This window comes from Balaenoptera borealis (assembly GCF_965194805.1).
Source record: "Balaenoptera borealis genome assembly, chromosome: 3".
NCBI lineage: Eukaryota > Metazoa > Chordata > Mammalia > Artiodactyla > Balaenopteridae > Balaenoptera > Balaenoptera borealis.
This window is the reverse complement of record NC_138866.1, coordinates 124,171,075-124,192,579: the sequence shown is the minus strand read 5'-3', so window position 1 is coordinate 124,192,579 and position 21,505 is coordinate 124,171,075. Positions and strand designations below refer to the sequence as shown.

The following is a 21,505-nucleotide window of genomic DNA, read 5'->3' as shown; positions in this document are numbered from 1 at the left end:
AATATTTAGAGTAGTAGTAAAATTCTCAAATACTGAGAAAGAACATACTTGTATATGTTTATTTAATATACATGAAAGAAAAAATTTCAAAGCAGACATTTTCACCTTTTTAAAAAGTGATGCTGTGGGCTTCCCTGGTGGCGCAGTGGTTGAGAATCCACCTGCCAATGCAGGGGACACGGGTTCGAGCCCTGGTCTGGGAAGATCCCACATGCCGCGGAGCAACTGGGCCCGCGAGCCACAACTACTGAGCCTGCACGTCTGGAGCCTGTGCTCCGCGACAAGAGAGGCCACGATGGTGAGAGGCCCGCGCACCACGATGAAGAGTGGCCCCCGCTTGCCACAACTAGAGAAAGCCCTCGCACAGAAATGAAGACCGAACACAGCAAAAATAAATAAATAAATAAGTTTATAAAGTTCCTACCAAAATTCTAAAAAAAAAAAAAACAACAACAAAAAGTGAGGTTGCATTTAAAAAGATCAAAACTAACCTAAGTGACCATCAATAGGGGATAGGTTTATAAATTATAGTTCATCCATATAATTTTAAAAAATGAGAAAAGTAAAGCACAATGCCTCTCTCTCTCTCTCTATATATATATATACACACACATATATATCTCAACAAAAATTAATGTATGTGCTTTTCCTTGTATATGCATATAACATCTCTGGAATAGATACATGTGGTAACTTTGCTCCCACTAGCAGGGACCACTGGGCAAGCCACAGTATTACCAGGCCTTAGTTACTTCACCTCACAGTGAGAGGAAGAGAATCTCTATGCTTCTAGTCTAAATTTCTCTGACTCTCAGGCTCTAAAACAGAATCAGTTAGTGAAGAATGCATATCCATGCTTTCTAGACTCAGAGGTTCTCTTAGATGATGACACCATCTAAGTGTAATTTTAAAAGTGAAGTGTTGCTTTTATCACATAAATAGAAAAGGTGAATTCTACACTACTTTCTACAGAGAGCTTACTCCATGGCATCTCCTAAACTCAGTACATGATACCACCTCTAGCAGGCAAACTTTCATTATGACAGTACTCAAGTTCCTCTCCTCACTCCATCCCCAAACCCCTGTTCCTCTAAGAATTCTCTCAGGATTATCCTCTAATCACTCCTTTATTCTTCATCCTCTCACATGCATGTACAATTATACTATTTAATTGGCACTAACGTGTATTTTGGTTTAAAATAATTTTTAATATACATACTATATGACCCTCAACTAAATTTATAAAGCACCCTGAGAACAGAGGTTGTGTGTCTTCTGCTTCTTGTGTCTCTGCCTCGTATCTAATAAGCAGTTCTACATAAATCGATGCTAACAAGTGTTGAAAGCCTGAGTCAAATTTCCTCCTGTTGCATCTGAAAATCGATAAAGATTTTCTAATTTTCAGTCTATTGCTACCTATGTTATATAGTAATCCCCTTTCAACCATGATAAAGGAGCTACTGAAAAGTACCGTAGTTTATAAATCCACAATTAGAAAAAATTAAGATTTCATAGGAAATAAAGGGCTTGGGAAAATAATTAAAATTCCATTAAACACAGCTCTAACTTGATAAATAAGAGGTTTAGAAGACACCTGCTTTTAAAACAAACCAAATTTGTCAGCATTTAAAGCCTACTTCAGTAAGTAACTCTTTTCCTGAGCCACGTTCTTTAAATTGTTCAGGAAATACTGCTGGAATATTGTTACCTGGCTGAGCAGATTCTCTTACAAATTTTATGATATGCAGACTGTGCTTCTTTTTAAAGTTTTAGAACTTTCTAAACTTGAAATTTAATATCTTTTGTACTTCTATTATACCTTGTTTTATTTTAGCACTTCTTGAAAAAAAATTTACCACAGTACTTAAAGGCACATGTTTTTCCAGGTCTGATCTTCTGTCTGGATGTCCTGAGAGGATGGATGGTAAACAGATCTATTTCTACACTATCCAACAGGCTCAACCACATGGTTTCAGGGAAGGAGAGGCAATAACTAACAGAGTGTTCTTTTGATGCACAAAAAGATGACAGATTTTTAAATTCTAGCATACCAGTACAAAGGTGTGGTATCTTGAAAACACAATTGGTGAAGAACTCTTATACAGCCAATTGTTTAGCTTCATCTGATGGACTCTTCCTCATTCCAAATCCATTCAGAGGCTGCAGCACCAGCTACTATTATGTGACCTTTGTTCTCAAAACTCCCATATGTCACAACATAGCAAGCAAGGCTAGAGTATTAAAATTTAGCTAATCAGATACAACAAACACCCTTTCTTGGTTTAACAATCTTTGAGGTAAACTGTCATCACAGAAACTCAGACTTAGGAAATTGTTTAAATCATCCAACACAGAACCAAACTCTCAGAGATGGAATGGTCCATAAAGATCTTCTAGTTCAATGCTCATCTACAACAACCCAAAGTACAGTAGCTGGATGTCAAGCCTCTGACTTAATCATTTCCAAGGGACGTGAAACCTGCCATAGAAAAAACCCATTCCATTTTAACATTTCTAGTTGGTAGATCATAGACGTCACTTGGCCAAACCGCATCATTTTACATATCAGAAAACAGATTTCAGGAGTCATATATCATATGTCATATATATAGAACCATCTTACTTAGCAATTACTAAACCCCACACAAAAATGGGAAAACTTATGATAGTCTGCAATGTGACAACCTAATTGTTGTCACGTTGTTATTAGTAAAAGAACAATTATTCATTAAACTCATGTACTTACATTGTAGATTACAAATTCTGTTATTGCCTAGAAATTCTACTAATCTTAAAAGAAAAAATTTAATGAATTCAAAGTGATAATTCTGAGGTTAAAAACAAACTGGAGCAATTCACATGGGTGACAGTGCAAGATCCCTACACGTTTGCAGTGATCCACGTCTAGAAGCAGTATTGCACTACAGATAAATATTCACAAACACTATTCATTTTGCAAGAAAAGAGATCAATGTATTGGGAACTCACTGCTATTACCACTCGACATGGTTAGCTGATGAAAGAGCTTATATCTTATTCCCCAAACTCATATTTAAAAATCAATTACAATTGTGAATGTAAAAGGAAAAAAAGTCAAATCAAGACAACTCAAAGAAGAAATTTAAATGACTGATAACTATATGAAAAGATATTTGATCTCACTATCAATCAGAGAAATGCAAAATTGTTAAAGATATAATTTTTCACACATCAGATTGGGGGGAAATGTTAAAATGTACAATAGCAAGTGTTGGCAAGCTATGCAGCTGGTGGAGTGCAAACTGAGGCATCCTTTCATGAGAGCAATTTAGCAATATACATCAAAATTTTAAAAGCACATAGTCTTGACCCAGCTATTTCACTTCTAGAACTCTGTTCTAAATAAATACCAGCCCATGTATACAAAGGTATATACAAGGACGTTTCTTCACAGCAAAGTTTATAAATATAAAAAATTAGAAACAACTTAACTGCCCATCCTTGGCTAACTATGAAATATTATGCAGCCATTTAAAAAATGAGACAGACACATTATGAGCAAATATTTTCAAGATATACTCTTAAGTGAAAACCACCAGTCACAAAACAATTCATGCTATACTATCCCATTCTAGAAGTAAAAAAAAAAAAAAATTGTACATTTATTATAATTTGAAAATCCATAGGAAAAGGCTTAAAAGAATGTACAACTGTTAACACCAGTACTTTGGAAGAGGGAAGAGAGTTGGGAATAAGAAAGGGGAACTGTGATACCTTGCTCTGCATACTGCTTTACTGTATGCATCTTTTATAATAAGAATGTATTTGTGTACAACTTAATTTACCAACTTTAAAAGTAAAAATAAAAACTACAAGCTGCAGCTTATTAAGAATGGGATAAAAGAAAAGGGAGCTAGAATAATACCCATGGTCACAGGGAGAGCAAGAAAGACCCACTGACAAATTCCTTCTCTTGGGCTCCCCCTACATTCCCCATCCCTTTTTTTTAACCTTCATGCAGACCACGACCCATTTCATAGCACATTCTTTCTTCAGACATATCACAATGCACATGATCAGATTACACCTTTCTCTACCCTAAGGATGCCTTCAGCCACCACACAGCCCTTCCCAAATCCCCCAAGTAGATAAATTTGGCCTTTCTAAATATTCATCAGTCACCCAAACAAAGCCATCTCTTATGATGGGTTACTAATACAAATGACATTCACACAGTGAGACAGTTCAACATTGTTTTTAAAGAAAAATGATTTTTTTTTTTAAATAGAGTTTTCTCCATAACAAAATCTGAAAATCTGGAAGTGGCATTCTAATAAATTATGACAAAATCTTGAAAGAACAGAGTTGTCTCTGACAAAATGGAAAGCCTGGAGATAGCATTTTCACAGAAATTATAACAAAATCTTGAAAGAATAAATTTTAGCAAAACTATCACATTAATTCTGAAAGCCAGGATTAGCTATCTAAACAAAGTCTGTTGTACATTTTCAGCACAATGAAATCTAACGCTTCCAAGTAGTGACATCAGATTCCACAGTCTCAATCTTCTCACCTTTCCAAAGGCAGATGCTCCAGTACAGATGTGTGTGTAATTAAACTGCTTCTGAGTTGCCAAAATCAATGGTGTCAGTTCCTCTGAGAATTAAACACATTTGATAAACACATTTCATAGTATTTTATTTATTTCATAAATTCATAAACTTATTTATTTCCACTGGAAAAACTCACCTGGAAGGAGGCCTTTGTACACATCATGCTGAGCCACCAGAACTTTCGCTACACCTGCTACTTTGCAGAGATCTTGTGCCACCTATGAATAAAAGAGTTTTTAATTATCCATCTAACAGAAAAATACTGATAGAGCCACCACTACAATTATCAATAGAGCATAAAATCTTACTGGCCAACTGTAAAAACTGTTCTTATGGGAAAAAGGACTACTTGGGAATAAAAAAATTATTTAACAAAGAAAATCTTAAGCCAATTGATCTTACTGTCCACTGACCTTAAACAAAAATTCCTGCCTTGAAAAAGAGAAGTACTAATTGATAAACCAAAATCAACACAGCTGTCTACTCAAATTTAGTTGTACATTGTGCTCTTTCCTTTCACTCAGTGCAAATGTAAATCCATCATTTTAGAAATGGTGAAAATGAAGCAACAGTTAGATTCTTTCTCTCACAATAACAACACAGCCAATACACTTCAGACTCAGGGTTCCTAGAGCGAAAGAACAGGAGTTAACCACACTGGTATACAGACTACTGCACTTTATCTGGCAATAATAATTTCTGCTGATTCTAAAATCAGTGAGTGAACCTGGGCAATAAAGAAAATCTTATATAACAGTCTACTGTGAACTACTGAGTGTTCCTACTCACTGACATATATTTATCTATGATGAAGCAAAATATTTTGTATTTGAAATCCTCATTTCTTCTGTTTAGAATCAGGATGGGGTTCTGGGAAAGCTTTTTGACCACTCAGACTTCCTGTATACAGAAGGCAATTAGAATTCCTTCTTTTAAATCTCTTTAATTACAGCATAACTGGTTTCTGCTTTAGGAGAAACATGGTAATCATATTATGGTCTACTGTCTTCTTGTTTACCTCCATGCTGATTCACTGAGGAGTAGGCATAAAATGCTGTGCCTCCTGTCGCCTCCCTTGATGGAGGGTAACATTGCAACAATATTCACTGAAGAAAGAATGCAGTGCAAAAGCACCTCTTCTGAATCAAGTGTTCACTGGAAGACAATCTTGTACTATCAAAACCATCTTTTTTTTTTTTTTTTTTTAAAAACCAGCAAAAACTTCAGGCACTACACAGAAGAATCACTTGCTGTTTATGATAGCTACAGAAAACAATATAAAACTGAAATATGCCTAGGCTATTATCAGAGTCTCTATATACAGGTACTGATTGTTTTTCTTTAAGATTAAATGTGACACGACAATAAAACTGTAACTGAAGAAAAGATGATTTGTTTTGATTTTTCTCAAAATAATGTAAATAAAATAGCATCAAATATTTTTTAAGTCATATTAGAATAATTATTTAAAATCACAGCAAAATAAATAATCAAATCCAGAACTAGTACATCTGAAAGTAGGGCAACCAAAAAAATAGGTTAGCTGTATCATCATACATTGTGGTTAATAACTATACAAGATTCAACAGCTGTTAGCAGGATTTTGGTAAAGAAATCCACATAACCCCAAACCTGCTTGAATACATTCTTTTAAGATACCAATTTCACGTAAGAAATTGGACAGAAGCAACACTAACATTCTGAACCTGCATTATATCACATGCTCTGCAACAATGCCATTTAAGAAAAAATAAATCCTCTAAAAAGAAAAAGAAACATTAGGGATTTCTATTAGGGATTTCTTCCTCTGAGGTCCAAGCCCCCAGCTATACAATTTGCAACTCCTGTATAGTGAGAGGGAACGGGCGGCTCAAGCTGGGTAAGCTTAATTGAAGCACAATTTCAACTACACTACAGCCCAGAGGTACAGACTCTGCAAACCACATTAGAGCTCCTTTCCAGGGGGTTAGTTTACAAAGCTGTCACTGTCTTATTTCAACAACAACCAAAACGAAGAACATCTTTTAGTAGCAGCTATAGTTTAGAAAGCATAATACTTACATTTGAATTCTTACACCAGTTAAAAATTAACACCCATGATACTTTTCCCAGATTTACCACTTACAGGAATTAAAAGCAATTAGCAAGCATATTCATCAATACAAAAAAGGGATCGGCTATTAACCTCTAAGGGGACTCAAATATTATCACTCTACTTGGTACCTGATGGTACATGATGGTGCCAGTGGAACTAAATTAAGTATTCTACCTCATTTCAAAAGATAAAATGCCTGGTGAGCAAACCTTTTAGTTCCTTTTTTCACACGTAGTAACGGTTGTGACATTCAGCATTTAATGAGGATCAGAGACCAGTTTGGGTTACAGTCCTCAGCATAATTCTCTGTCTCCATCTTTCCCTGTCTCTTGATGGAGATTATATTTGCTATGGTTGACCTTAAAAATTTCTCACCTTGTCACATTTGGTTCCAGCTACTAAACAGGAGACTTCACCTCCAAGACGTTTGGCTGCAGTGATGGTGTTTAATGTAATGGGTGCTAGGGTATCATGTGCATGCTCAGCTATTACCAGGGTACTCTGAAATCGTAGCAATGAGGCCTAAAAAGAGAAAGAAAAAAAGGAAAAGAATGTTGTAATACAAACTTTATTTTTACTCTAATTGGTAAGCATGTGTGCTTTAAAGAAAACTGTATGCAATATTCAGTTTTATAAATGTATTTATAAAATACTTGCTCAGTAGCAAAAATTTGGGCTGTGTCTATCACTCTATTACTGATAGTCTTACCTAATAAAAACAGAAAATACAAATTAGTATTCTACTGTTAGAAAAAAATTTTTTTTATTTCCAAGCAACTTTCCCACTAACCTATGTTCAACAACAAACTGATAAATGTATCTAAATTTAAAATCCTTAGAACACATTAACTATCAAACTAGGAATCAACTACTACCAATTACATTCACTTGCAGCAATACTGCTAAACAGTACAGTATACCTAGAAATAATGATTATGAAATCAATTACTAAAGTTCTGTTGCTTCAGGCAAAATGAATTTAATACCAAAATAACTGATAATGTAAATCTGCCTTTAAAATACAATACTACACAGCAATTTTGCTAAAGTTTCAATTGTTCAAATATGCTTCCAAATTCAAAAAAGAAGCTTTTGGACAGTATCTTGGAACCAACTAATATCCACCCATAGCTACTGTGGACTATCAAGAGACCACCAATAGTTCATGGTCATTTGAAATAATTTCAAACACCAGAAACACAAAGATGAACAAGAATGGTCCCTGCACTCAAAGTTTTCAAGGGAAATTAAGACTTGTTCACATAGAATTATAAGACAGAATAGTTTTCAATTAATGAAGAGCGCCAAAATGTTGGCAGCTGCAGATCATGAAGCACAGAATCAAGAGGAAGAATGGAAGGAAGTTTAGGTATTGTCATGTGAAAGGATAAGGAAGCACACCACAGGCATGAGGAAAGGAGAAAATTTTGGAACTATCCTTGTGGAAAATGGCAATGAGAAATGAGAAAAAGAGGCACTGATGATCAAATGTCATGGTTCTGTGGCTTTGAATTCAGCAATAATCTTCAGATCCGGAGTTGGAATGAACAAAGCAGAGTATAAAATATACCCACAGCTGGAAATTTACAAAGAGGGTATGAATGAAGGGAAGCCAGGTACAGGACTACAATGCTGGTTGCACAACTAAATTGACAAAATACATATTTTTTTGTTTACTGTATTGTATATATCAATTGCTATATTCTTCACCTTTTTGTTAATATATGGGCATATCAGTTCAACTCGTTTCCATAATCATTTGGGTTATTAGTAATTTTTTATTATTATAAACAATGCAGAGACGAGCATCCTCATAGCCAAATCTCTGCACTTATCCTCAACAGATGAGCGTTCCTTTTAGTCCAGTAGGACCGTTTTGACTGAAACTTAGCCAGGTTACTCTACTTGCTCTGCTTCCACGGATGACTAAGTCAGATTCTGTGCAACCTTCAACAAAATAGGGGCCCTTCTTCCCCTAAGCCTCCTACTTCTACCACTGCAACCCCTTCCTTCTCCTCAGCCCTCTAAACCCCCTCTATCCTTGATGAATCTAATCCCAGAGCTGGGGGCCAGAGACTCCAAGGCAAGCCTTCAGGGGCAGAAATGCTTCCAGAGCCACAGAATGAGGATGGAAAGAGGAAGAGGACAGCACTGAAGAATATGCCAGAGGAAGGAATTGCTGCATTGTGTATCAGTGGATGACATTTCTTGTCTTTTTTTCCTCCCTTTCTGCTCAAAGGGAGCAAGAAAAGGGGAGAAAATTAGGCTTTTGTTTTTGCCAAATCAAGTCGCTGTTTGTATAACTTTTCCTTTTTTACGATAAAAAAAAAAAATTGCCTTCTCACGAGATGTGAAATTCTTTATGGTTAAGGTTAGAAATCTTTATGCACTTCTTAAGATTCTCTTCTTATGACAAATTCCTAGGAGTGTTAGATCAAGAGATAGACACATTTTCAAGACTTTTAATACTGATTGACGCAAACTGTTCTCCAGAAAAGTTGTAGCAATTCACAACAATTCACAATTCCTGGGATGGCATGAAAGTTCTTAGAAGACAAACACCATGCCTGTTCACTTTTGTATCCCCATAGTCTAGAACAATGTTTTTTCCAATATACATCTGTAGAATTATACGGTACTTGTTTTTTAATCAGAAGAGCACAATATCTTGTAAAGAACTTTGTAATTAGGACCCAATGGCATAATTTATGATTTAAATCACATTTCACAAGAATTGCCAGTAATAAACTATTTATTACCAATATATATCAGACACCATATTTTTGATTATGCTTCACACATCATTTGCCATAAAAATTACGAGCTTTTCATCACCATTTAAAGAATAAATCCAAGATTTGGTGGCAAAAGGCCCATATTTGCTATAAATTATAGTTCTAACATAAGATAAATTAGGTAGTGTCCTAAGGAATTGTCAAGCCTTTTAGAACTTCCAAGGGATCATTGCATATTCTTTCTAAAAGACTATTCAAAATTAAATTTATAAGAATAAACAACAAAAGAATATACATAAGAAACTACTCAGTCCGTCTATCTGATCAATCTTTACTAAGTACTACATATATCATAAGGCACTCCATATTACTTTATCAATTGACTCCTTTATAGTTTTTTTAATACTACGCTTTCTTCTAATTCAATGTTCCATCTTCTATTTCTCAGATACCACCTAAAGAGAAGCTGCAGCATCTAAACATGGTTATGTAGCTTAATTCAGCAATAACAGCTGTGTGTAGCCTACAGCAGAAGAAATTGGTCTGTGACCTTTAAAATGTTATTCCTCAATCCAGAGCCCAGTTTCTTCAACTTCAGATTGAAGGAGACAAACTAGATCAATGGTTTTCAAACTATACTCTATGCAGGGAGGCACCTCAGGAACCACCGCATAGAATAAAGTGAGAACCAGGCAGGTAGGGCTGCCAGAATGGTCCCCAGCTTTGCTTTAACCAAATTAACCAAGCTAATATTATAGAGCCCTGTACTAAGATAAAATTGTATTTAAAATTCAAGAAACGTCTATGATGTAGGTACCATTATTATCCTGACTTTACAGATGAGGGAACTGGAGCTTAGTGGCTACATAGCTAAGAAACAGAGCCAGGTTAAAGTCCAGGTAGTTGGACTCCAGATTTGGGGTTTTTAATTACCAGCTCTCATCAAAGCACCATCATTTTTAGCTGTTTTATATATGGGTCATTCCTGTAATATTTCACTTAGCAAATATTCTCTTGTTTTAAAAAAAATAGCACTGGTCAAAAAGAAACAAAAAGATGATATCAAAGGCCTCTTTTCCAGCTCTAAAAATTCTGTAACCCTAAAATCCAATTTTAAATAGAAGTGGTATAGAATATCACAAAAGATACAAAAAATACAGGTCCCATTACTGAAAAGGTTTTTAAATGAAGGTCATTTTATTATCTTATGACCCATTCATTGCATCTGTAGACTTTAGGGCCCACTTTTTAATGGGGAAAAAAGGAGCCAAATCTTAAACATTTAAAGGTAACTATTGAAATCAGTAAGGTAGCTGCTCAGAAAAGAATCTCAATCTCTTCAAAACACTGCTACTTAAATTAAAATTAATTCATGCAGACCAGTGCCACCATAAATTCTTGGTCATCAACCTTATCTGGGCCCTCTGCCTGGCAATGTTACTGTGACATCCTTGTTGGCACTCTCACTCACTCTCCACAGCAACTATTTCCAATATCCCCTTCCGACGTTTTTCAAACTGCCAACACAGTCTGCTCCTTACTCTCAGAAGAAAGCCTCCCTTCTTACTTCGCAATGAAAACTGAAGCCATCAGAAGAGAACTGCTTCCCCTTCCTGATATCCAACATAGAAATTCCCGCCCCTGCTCCATCACAGTAGAAGCTGCTGCAGGTCCTTCCTCCTGGATCTGATCCCTTCATCTGGACTCTGGATTCCATCCTCTCAAATCTAGTCAAACACTTCATTCTGTAATCACCTCTCAGTAACGTTTCCAACCTCTCCCACCTCTCCCTTTTCCTGGGCTCCTTCCCATCAACTTTAAAACATGTTTGAAGCTCTCCCAATTTTAATGAATCCCAAAATTAAAAATCCATTACCCCACCTTTCACTCCAGCTAATTCCTCATCTCCCATACACACCTCAACTACTGTATTTGTATCCTGGCTTCTGCACTCACCAAAATTACCAACAAATACTTTTCATGCTTACTTCTTCTCTCAAAATGTTTGAAATTACTGACTAGTCCATTCTTACTTCCATAGCTTAATTTATAATTTATCATCTATATAAAAACGACAGATATATAGACAGAGATAGAGGTATCAAATCTCTCTCCTAAGTGCTAGATCTATATAATTAGGTTACACCTGCATATCCAATTGCTTAACTTGTCTCATCAATCACTCACCAACTCAGCAAATCCAAATCTTAACTCATCTTTCCCTTGATCCTCCAGCCCCCTCCCATACTGCTTCTCTGGAGTTCTTCAGGGGATGCACCACTCCCTAACAAGTTGCCCAAACCATGATCTGCGAGTCATATCTGGGTTTTTTTCCTCAACTCTCACAGCCAATCAACCACTAAAGCTGTAACAATTCTTCCTTCTAAATATAGTATCTCCTAAGTCCACTCACTTCTCTCCATCTTTAATTCCACTACCTAGTGCAGGCCATTAACCCTCTCTTATTACTCCAACTGACTCCCAAACCAACTTTGCTCCCCTCCAATCCATTTCTCTCAGTGATCTTTCAATGATACAAATCCAACATGTTATTCTCCTGCTCAAACAAGTCAATTGCTTCCTGCCTCCTTAGGATGTGGTAAACTAGACTCCTTAGATTGGCTTGCCAGGCATTTATTCTATGGCCTGATCTACCTCCCTAGCCATATGTCTTGAACTTGCCCTGCTCTCTCTGACCTTTAGCCTGTCCTCACATTGTTCCCTCTGCCTTACGGACCTCTTCCCTTATTACCAGATTAGCTTCCAGTTAATCACCCTTAGGTTTTCTGCTTAAATGCCAACCCCTCCAAGAAACTTTAGTACAGTGCTGTGGTAAAGAGTACAGGCTCTAGAGCTCCCCTGCCTGTTCTTGTTTTTTTGTTTTTGTTTTTAAATTTTCTGGCTGCACTGTGCGGCCTGCAGGATCTTAGTTCCCCAACCAGTGATAGATCCCGGGTCCCGGCAGTGAAAGTGCAGAGTCCGATCCACTGGACAGCCAGGGAATTCCTGCCTGGGTTTAAATCCCACCTCCACCATTACTTCTTGGTGTCTCAGTTCCCAGATCATAAAATGTAGATGATGATAACAACAGTAATAATCTCAGAGTTGTTGAGAGGATTAAATTAGTAATTGTAAAATAAAGCTCTTGGGATAGTTCCTGGAACATAATAAATGCTCAATAAACATTCGCATGAAAGCTTCCGTGGATCTCCTCCAACTGGTTAACTTTCCTAGCACCAACACAGTACCCTGAATCGACTTCATTACAGCACTTGACTACACACACCTGATTACTTTGTCTTCCCGTCTTGATTTTGAGTACAGAGGTCATGTCTGGTTTTCTTACCACTACAACCCCAGCTTCTACTTCAATGTCTAGCACAGAGTAGATGTCTAATAAATGAGTTGAACATTGCTTCTAAAAATTTCTTCATCAATAGGATAACAAGCCACAGACTGGGAGAAAATATTCGCAAAAAAAATATCTGATAAAGGACTGTTACCTAAAATACACAAAGAACTCTTAAAACTCAACGATAAGAAACTGATTTAAATATGGGCAAAAGTTCTGAATAGACACCTCACCAAAGAAAATATACAGACGGTAAATAAGCACACGTAAAGATGCTCTACATCATATGTCATTAGGGAACTGCAAATTAAAACAAGAATGAGATACCACTACACACCTATTAGAATGGTGAAAATCCAAAACACTGACAACACCAAATGTTGGTGAGGATATGAAGTAATGGGAACTCTGGTGTAAATTCAAAATGGTACAGCCACTTTGGAAGACAGTTTGGCGTTTTCTCATAAAACTAAACATACTCTTGCCATACAATCCAGCAGTCACACTCTTTGGCATTTATCCAAATGAGCTGAAAACTTACATCCACACAATGGGACTTCCCTGGTGGTCCAGCGGTTAAGACTCTGGACTTCCACTGTAGGGGAGCGGGTTCCATCCCTGGTCAGGGAACTAAGATCACACATGCATGCCGCAACTAAAAGTTCTCATACCACAACTAAGGAGTCCGCAAGACGCAACTAAGGAGCCTGCCTGCTGCAACTAAGGAGCCCTCAAGCCACAACTAAGGAGCCCTCGAGCTGCAACTAAGAAGCCCATCAGCCACAACTAAGGTCCAGTGCAACCTAATTAATTAAAAAAAAGTCCTTCAGTAGGTGAATGGATAAACTGTGGTACCACTCAGCAAATGGAGTACTAGTCAATGCTCTAAAAAAAAAAAAAAAAAAAAAAGAGCTATCAGACCATGAAAAGGCAAGGAGGAACTGTAAATGCATATTACTAAGTGAAAGAAGACAGTCTGAAAACGCTATATACTATATGGTTTGACCAATGTGACATGCTGGAAAGGAAGAGCTATGGAGACAGGAAAAAGATCAGTAGTTGCCAGAGGTTGGCAGGGAAAGGGCAGAGCACAGAGGATTTTAGGGCAATGAAACTATTCTGTATACTATAACAGTGGATAGTTACCACTGTACATTTGTCAAAACCCACAGAATGTATAACACCAAGAGTGAACACTAACATAAACTATGGATTTTGGATGATAATGATGTGTCACTGTAGATTCTTCAATTGTAACAAATGTACCACTCTGGTGCAGGACGTTGACAGTGAGGGAGGGAAGAAGGGGTAATAATATGGGAATGCTCTGTACTTTCTGCTCAATTTTGCTATGAACCTAAAACTGCTCCAAAAACTAAAGTCTATTTTAAAAAAATCTTCTGTTGCTTTAAAAACATCCTTTTAAACTTCTACTTTATACACTGAGCTATAAAAAAACAATTTTAAGACTCTAGATTAGTTACTCCTCAAGGTTATTCATTTGAACCACAGAAAATGATGCGAATAACTGTTTTCTTGATTCTCCTGAGAGTGAACATAGCTAGGGCCATTCCAGATGCACAGGTAAGAAGTTATTTCATTACATACAGTGAATGCTTAAGGATTATACATGTCTGTTGCCACCTTACACTCATATCTTCCTTTTGTGTGTGTGGGTGTGCAAGAAGTTTACTGGGGAGTACTCCTGAGAACGACACTCAGGAGGCATCAGGAAATAGAACCGGGCAGCGCAAGAAGCCGAACTGCAATACCGCAGTGCAGTCACTACAAAGCTCTCGGCTGATCTCACGAGGAACCCCGGAACCAGGACGGCCCTTCAGGGTTGTCCAGAACTGAAGCAGGGGGGCCACAGACTTTGGGTGGTTTTTTGTTTTTTTTAAGAATAATCAAACTAACATGACTGATGCGTTCTTTTATTTCTAATTCAACCCTGGAAATAACGCCACGTTTTAAAAAAAAGCAAGATATGATCAAATAAGAAGACATACAATATGTACAGAATTAAAACAATGGTAAACAGGTGATTTAAGATAGCCAAAACTGGGCTTCCCTGGTGGCGCAGTGGTTGAGAGTCTGCCTGCCAATGCAGGGGGCACGGGTTCGAGCCCTGGTCTCGGAAGATCCCACATGCCGCGGAGCAACTAGGCCCGTGAGCCACAACTACTGAGCCTGCGCGTCTGGAGCTTGTGCTCCGCAACAAGAGAGGCCACAACAGTGAGAGGCCCGCGCACCACGATGAAGAGTGGCCCCCACTTGCCGCAACTAGAGAAAGCCCTCGCACAGAAACGAAGACCCAACACAGCCATAAATAAATAAATAAATGAATAAATAAATAAATAGCCAAAACTCAAAAATGAAGTGGCCTTTTAATCTAAAGAAAATCCTTCACCCTTACTATTACTTCATCAGCCAGTAACAACAGTGGTAAAGCTCCTTAGTTTACAAAGTAATTTCACAGGTTTCTCTAGCCCCCTAACTAGATTAATCCTCTCCCCAATTACATATTCCCCAAACACCCTATACACCTTTCTGTCACAATGATCACACTTAAAATAATGTGTTCAATATTTGTCTCTCCCAGTCTGTTTGCACCACGTGGGCAGGGACTAGGTCTGTCTCATTCTCCACTGTGAACTCGGTATCTATCTTTGAGTGTGACACATAGTGGGCATTCAATGAATGTTTAGTGACTAACTGAAAAGTTTCCCCCCAAATGATCAAAAACTAAAAAAGCAACTGTTTTTCTCTCATTGATAACTTAATTATCTAAGCAGTTAATATGTGTATCTACCAAGAACAGTACACAAACTTGCTAAATCACTAAAGAAATACCCCATCATACTTTTAGAGAAAGTTATCTAGACTACTAACTAGACTGTTCCAAACAGTAAAATGTGAAGTTTTCTTCTGCATACCAGCCACATACCCTTGTTAAGTTGACTGGCCTTAATGAGACAGTATTCTTCTTGAAGATAGGGTTAAAGGGGTCATCATCCTCTCTCCACCCTTTCAGAGCCAGACTTTTTTTTTTTTAAATCATTTATTTATTTATTTATTCATTCATTTTTGGCTGCATTGGGTCTTCGTTGCTGTGCGCGGGCTTTCTCTAGTTGCGGCGAGCGGGGGCTACTCTTCGTTGCAGTGCGCGGGCTTCTCATTGCGGTGGCTTCTCTTGTTGTGGAGCACGGGCTCTAGGCGCACGGGCTTCAGTAGTTGTGGCACGTGGGCTCAGTAGTTGTGGCTCGCGGGCTCTAGAGCGCAGGCTCAGTAGTTGTGGTGCACGGGCTTCGTTGCTCCGCAGCATGTGGGATCTTCCCGGACCAGGGCTCAAACCCGTGTCCCCTGCACTGGCAGGCGGATTCTTAACCACTGCGCCACCAGGGAAGTCCCAGAGCCAGACTTCTTGAAAACACCGTCCTTAAGCATAAACTCTGCTCCCTCACCTCACTCTTTCTCCTTTACTCACAGCAAACCAGCTTTCACTTCCACTACAACGCTGAATCCAGTCTCTTCAAAGTCACCAACAACCTGGGATAGCTAAGTCCAGTGAACACATTTTGGTCCTTCTCTTATTCAACCTTAACAGTTTTGACACTGTTTTTGCTTTTCAGTGTTTTTAGGAGCAACAAAGGAGATTCACTGCTCAGGCGCTCCTGCTGTGCCTTTAACTGTATGTTCAGGTAGTAAACTACCATAGGTGTTAGAAGGAAAGAAAAAGTTGGACTCTAACTTCCTATAGTACAAACCCACTCAAAACCTAAAGTAGTAAGAATAAATTTAATCTACCTCCCCCACCTTTGAAAACTAAGTGGGGTAATGGTAAGGGGCTGGGGGCTGGGGGTCATTTTGCTTAACTCAAAAATTAAAAAGCAGGAGAAAACTATAAAATCTTTCCAACTTCTACTAAAAAAGATAAATAATATATAATTAAAGTTACCCATCCCTATTTTAACATATATTTTGTAATTTAAAAATGTATATTACATTTCTGTACTTTAACCTCCTTAGTAATAAAATATGGTAGCTTTTAATCATGACTAAAAATGTCATATGACATTGATTATATTATTAAAAACACAGTCAATTTACTTTACTTTAAAAACAGACAAGACCCTTAAGTAGACACGTTGGCAGGAAGCATAATTTTACAGAATTCCCCTTATGCAATAAATCTTTAAGTACCACATCAAACTTGGCTTTCTTCTTTCAAAAGAAATTAAAATTTGCATGTGAATTACAGAGTTCAATCTCATTCATCAATGATAGACCATGGACTCTGAAAAATGTCATGTTCCTTCATACCAGTTTCATAGCTTCTGAATCAAGGTAGATATGCCTCCTGTCTGGCAATGAGTATAGTAACAGGAAGACTCAAATAACCTTGAAAAGTGTTGCTTCACTCTCCACGTAAAACATCTCTTTGGTATCTTAGTCAACAAATCAATTTCAAATGCAAATGAGTAAAATAATACTAATAATTCAAATCAATATCCCTGCAAGAATGTTAACTACCTATTTTCCTCTTATTGTGTTCCCCAGCTCTTTATTTTAGATGGAAAACACTTTCATTAGCAGATAACATTGAAGACCACCCCGCCCAACCAAGAGATGAAGGACTTTGCTCAAGGCCACAAATAAATCAAAATGAAAATGGAATTTAGATACCAAATGCCAGTCATTTAATTTACATTCTAACAGTTTAAGGTATCTCTTTTTTTTTCACTAGTTGCTATAAATTTACCATCTTAACCATTTTTAAATGTACAGTTTAATAGTGTTAGCTATATTCACATTGATGTTAACAGTTTAATCTTTTTAATCTTTTAATAGATAAATCTATTATTAAAAATATGGTTTTGTAGAAACATATCTGCCTAAATTTACTCATGGTTAGCTACAGAACAATTTATTTAAATTGCAAGAGTGGGGATTCAGATAACTCATTTTGACTTTACGGTATCATAAATATAAGCAAACAGGAGCCAGACTGAAGGGACTTGCACTTTAGAAATCTGAGACAACTTGAGCACCAAAACATTTAAGAGTAGTAATGAATGAAGTAACCTACTGAATGAAGTAAGGATCCATGCGTCCATAAATAAATACATCAATAAGCAAGAAGGAAATGTTCTTTCTTATAATAATACAAAGCTAATAAAAGTAGAAGGAATGGACTTCCTTGGTGGTGCAGTGGTTAAGAATCCGCCTGCTAATGCCGGGGACACGGGTTTGAGCCCTGGTCTAGGAAGATCCCACATGCCGTGGAGCAACTAAGCCCGTGCGCCACAACTACTGAGCCTGCGCTCTAGAGCCCACGAGCCACAACTACTGAGCCCACGTGCCACAACTACTGAAGCCCACACGCCTAGAGCCCAAGCTCTGCAACGAGAAGCCACGGCAATGAGGAGCCCACGCACTGAGGAGCCCACGCACGGCAACGAAGAGTAGCCCCCGCTCACCACAACTAGAAAAAGCCCGTGCGCAGCAACAAAGACCCAACGCAGCCAAAAATAAAATATAATTAATTAATTAATTTTTTAAAAAAGTAGAAGGAATGATGAAATTAGAAAAATCACTATTTTACATCGCAGTACTCATTTCTCAGGCAAGAATCATCAACAGATAAGACTAATGGGTGAAAGTCTGATGAGAAACAGAAGAGTTACATAGTCTCAATGTACCTCTCCACAAATTAGTTAAAAATCAGGAAGCGATGAGTAGTAATTTGATAGTGGAGAAACCTGCTGAACACTTTAGCCAAGTAATTAACATCACCAATAATGGGGTAAACCAACATTATGAGCCTCCTAATATGATGCACTGAGAACACAGTACCACTTCTGTGATACTCCTGCCAGTACATAACCTGAAACTAATCAGAGGAAACACCAGACAAACCTAAATCAGGGGACAGTCAACAAAATAGAAGGCCTGTACTCTTCAAAAATGTCAATGCCATCAAAGCCAAAGAAAGGCTGAGGAGTTTTCTAACAAAGACTGAAGAGACATGAGAACTAAATGCAAGGCATGATCCCAGACTATCCTAGACCAGAATAAGAAATACTGCTACAGATGCAAACTATTACATACAGAATGGATAAACAACAAGGTCCTTATAGTAGATCACAGGGAACTGTATTCAATATCCTGAGATAAACCATAATGGAAAAGAATATAAAAAATAATGTGTACACACACATGTATATAAATGAATCACTGTGCTGTACAGCAGAAATTAACACACTGTAAATCAACTATACTTCAACTAAAAAACAATAAAAAAATACTGCTACAAATGAGTAACAAGACAATTGGTAATACTTGAATAGTATCTACAGATAATAGTATTGTATCATTGTTAAACTTGCTGATTTTGCCAATTATCCTGTGATAATGAAAGATGAACCTCCTTGTTCATAGAAAATATACTGAATTATTTAGGAGTAAAAAGCATGTCTGCAACATACATATTATATCAGAAAAATAATATGTATATATGAGGAGAGAGAAAGCAAATGTGCCAAACTGTTAATAGCCGGTGAAACTCAGCAAAGGGTTTTGAGAATTCTTTGTACTATTCTTGCAACTTTTCTGTAAGCTTGAAATTTCTAAATTTTTAAAGTTAAATATGTATGTGTATTTATGTATCCATTTTACAAGTGTTCCCGCCATTTTCCTATACCTTTGAAATTCAAATCTCTCAAATGTTCTTAATGACTTTAGAGGAGCTACTCTACTTAGCATGACTTCAAATTCTGAAAATAAAGTCAAGGTCAAAGTCTTTGACAAACTACAGTAAAGATTTGGAAATACTGCCTATGTATATTGGCAGTGTTTATAATGACTTAAGCTAGTCGTTCCATTTTTTTCTGTTAGTGCTACAAAATAACTGTGTCCTAAACTCCCCCTCCACAACTATTTCACTTATGCCAGACTTCTAACCTGTCCACATAACTACCTTCCAATTACTGTATAGGTAAGAATCTGGCTCTGATACCTGGAACTTTCCCAAATTCATGACTTTAACTTGTTTATGCCTGAGTCATCTGAGGAAAATTTCTGGGGGAGACTGAATACTGACCAGAAGGATGTGGGTTTGAACTTTGAGTGTATTGAGGGGGGCGGGGCGGGGTTGGGATTTTTTTTTTTTTAAGGGAACAAGAATACATAAGAAAAGGGCCTACAGATATCTAGAAAGACTGCCAACTATGTTTCAGGGAGAAAATCCCAGCGTTGGTACGAAAACATGCATGCACAAGAAAAACTGTAGAAAAAGTACAAAACGTCAGGAAAAGTTTCTGACCCAAGTTTAGCAATCTTGTCACTTAACCATCAGAATATCTACAGAATCTACAATATAAATTGTTACTTGACTTGTAATTGGTCAATCTCCAAATACTACTGTCCCATAGCATTAGGACAAACACATATTTTCTATCAGTCTCACAAGAGCAAAATGTGGTAAACTCATGATTTGTAACTAATGAAAGCATCAAAAACTTACCGCTACCAATAATCGTTCCCTAGCTATTTAACCAGCAATCTGCTGGTTTAAAAGCAGGTCAGCTTGCAGTAAAAAGACGCCTGCCTTTCAAAATTGGCTACAGCTGTCAGTACAATCACCTAAACGCAGCACTGCCCCATTAGTCAGAGAGCAGAGCAAGTTTCCAAAACCCCATCGACCCTCGCTCGCCCCAGCACTTGACAGTGAGTGAATTCGAAGAGCCGCAATGCACCCAGGGAAAATGTTTAATTCCTCCAGAAACGTCACCCTCCAAGCTGAATTCAGGTTTTAAACTTTTTCCAAGAGGACATCCCGGCGGCGACATTTTCCTCCCTCGGGTAAAGATTCCCCGGGGACTCAGCTGCTCGCTCCCCGCCAAAGGTGGAGAAACTGGCGGCCTGTCAGTGCTGGAGGGTGGAAGAGGGGCTGGGAAGAGAACGGGGAGGAGGAGGGGCAGCGGGAGCGCAGATTCAGTACTCTGACCTCTGACCTCGACCCCCACCTGGCGGCCCGGAAGGAGGCAAGGGCAGACCCCAGAACTTTGAGACCGAGCCCTAGGCTGGGCTGGGCCTGCCAGCGCGAGGGCCAGTCAGGTCTGGGGGTGGCGGTGACCTTCGCCCAGACCTTCACAGGGACAGCAGATCGAGGCTGGACCGTCACCGGGCTCGACCCTTCCCGCCCGGACTCACCGCCCGCCGGAGCCGCCCAGGAGCCACCGCTCGGAACATGGTCACTGTACCCGTTAGCTTCACACTAGCCGAGAGCGTACCCAACCGCACAGCCTCCGCGAGTCACCGTAACGCTCGCGAGACTCAGGAACGAGAGCGAACGCCCCGGCGAGGCGAGCGAGCTCCCGGTTTCTGCCTGTCCATTGGGCGGTCGCGCAGCCAATGGGGACGGCGGAAAGTTAGGGGCTGGACTTGGGAGTGGGGCAAAGGTGAGGCTGTTAACTAGGAAACGTAGGGTGAAGCCAGGCTAAAGAAAGGACGAAAAAAAAAAAAAAAAAAAAAAAAAAGAAAGGCGGGACATATATACTCTACCAAACGTAAAATAGATAGCTAGTGGGAAGCAACCGCATAGCACAGGGAGATTAGCTCGGTGCTTTGTGACCACCTAGAGGGGTGGGATAGGGAGGGTGGTAGGGAGGGAGATGCAAGAGGGAAAAGATATGGGAACATATGTATATGTATAACTGATTCACTTTGT

General features: G+C 38.4%; 1 protein-coding gene across 1 annotated transcript in view; it reads right to left on the bottom strand.

Moving 5' to 3' along the window:
• The window catches only part of ETFA (electron transfer flavoprotein subunit alpha), an 85,980-nt gene extending 64,681 nt beyond the window's left edge, over positions 1–21,299 (bottom strand). Inside the window, exons 1-4 of the mRNA XM_082387053.1 lie at positions 20,989–21,299; positions 7,063–7,209; positions 4,729–4,810; positions 4,553–4,635 (exon numbers count right to left, since the gene is read on the bottom strand). Coding sequence (XP_082243179.1) covers positions 4,553–4,635; positions 4,729–4,810; positions 7,063–7,209; positions 20,989–21,027 — 351 coding nt within the window. The 5' untranslated portion in view covers positions 21,028–21,299. The remainder of the gene's footprint in view (positions 1–4,552; positions 4,636–4,728; positions 4,811–7,062; positions 7,210–20,988) is intronic.
• Between the last annotated feature and the right edge of the window lie 206 nt (positions 21,300–21,505).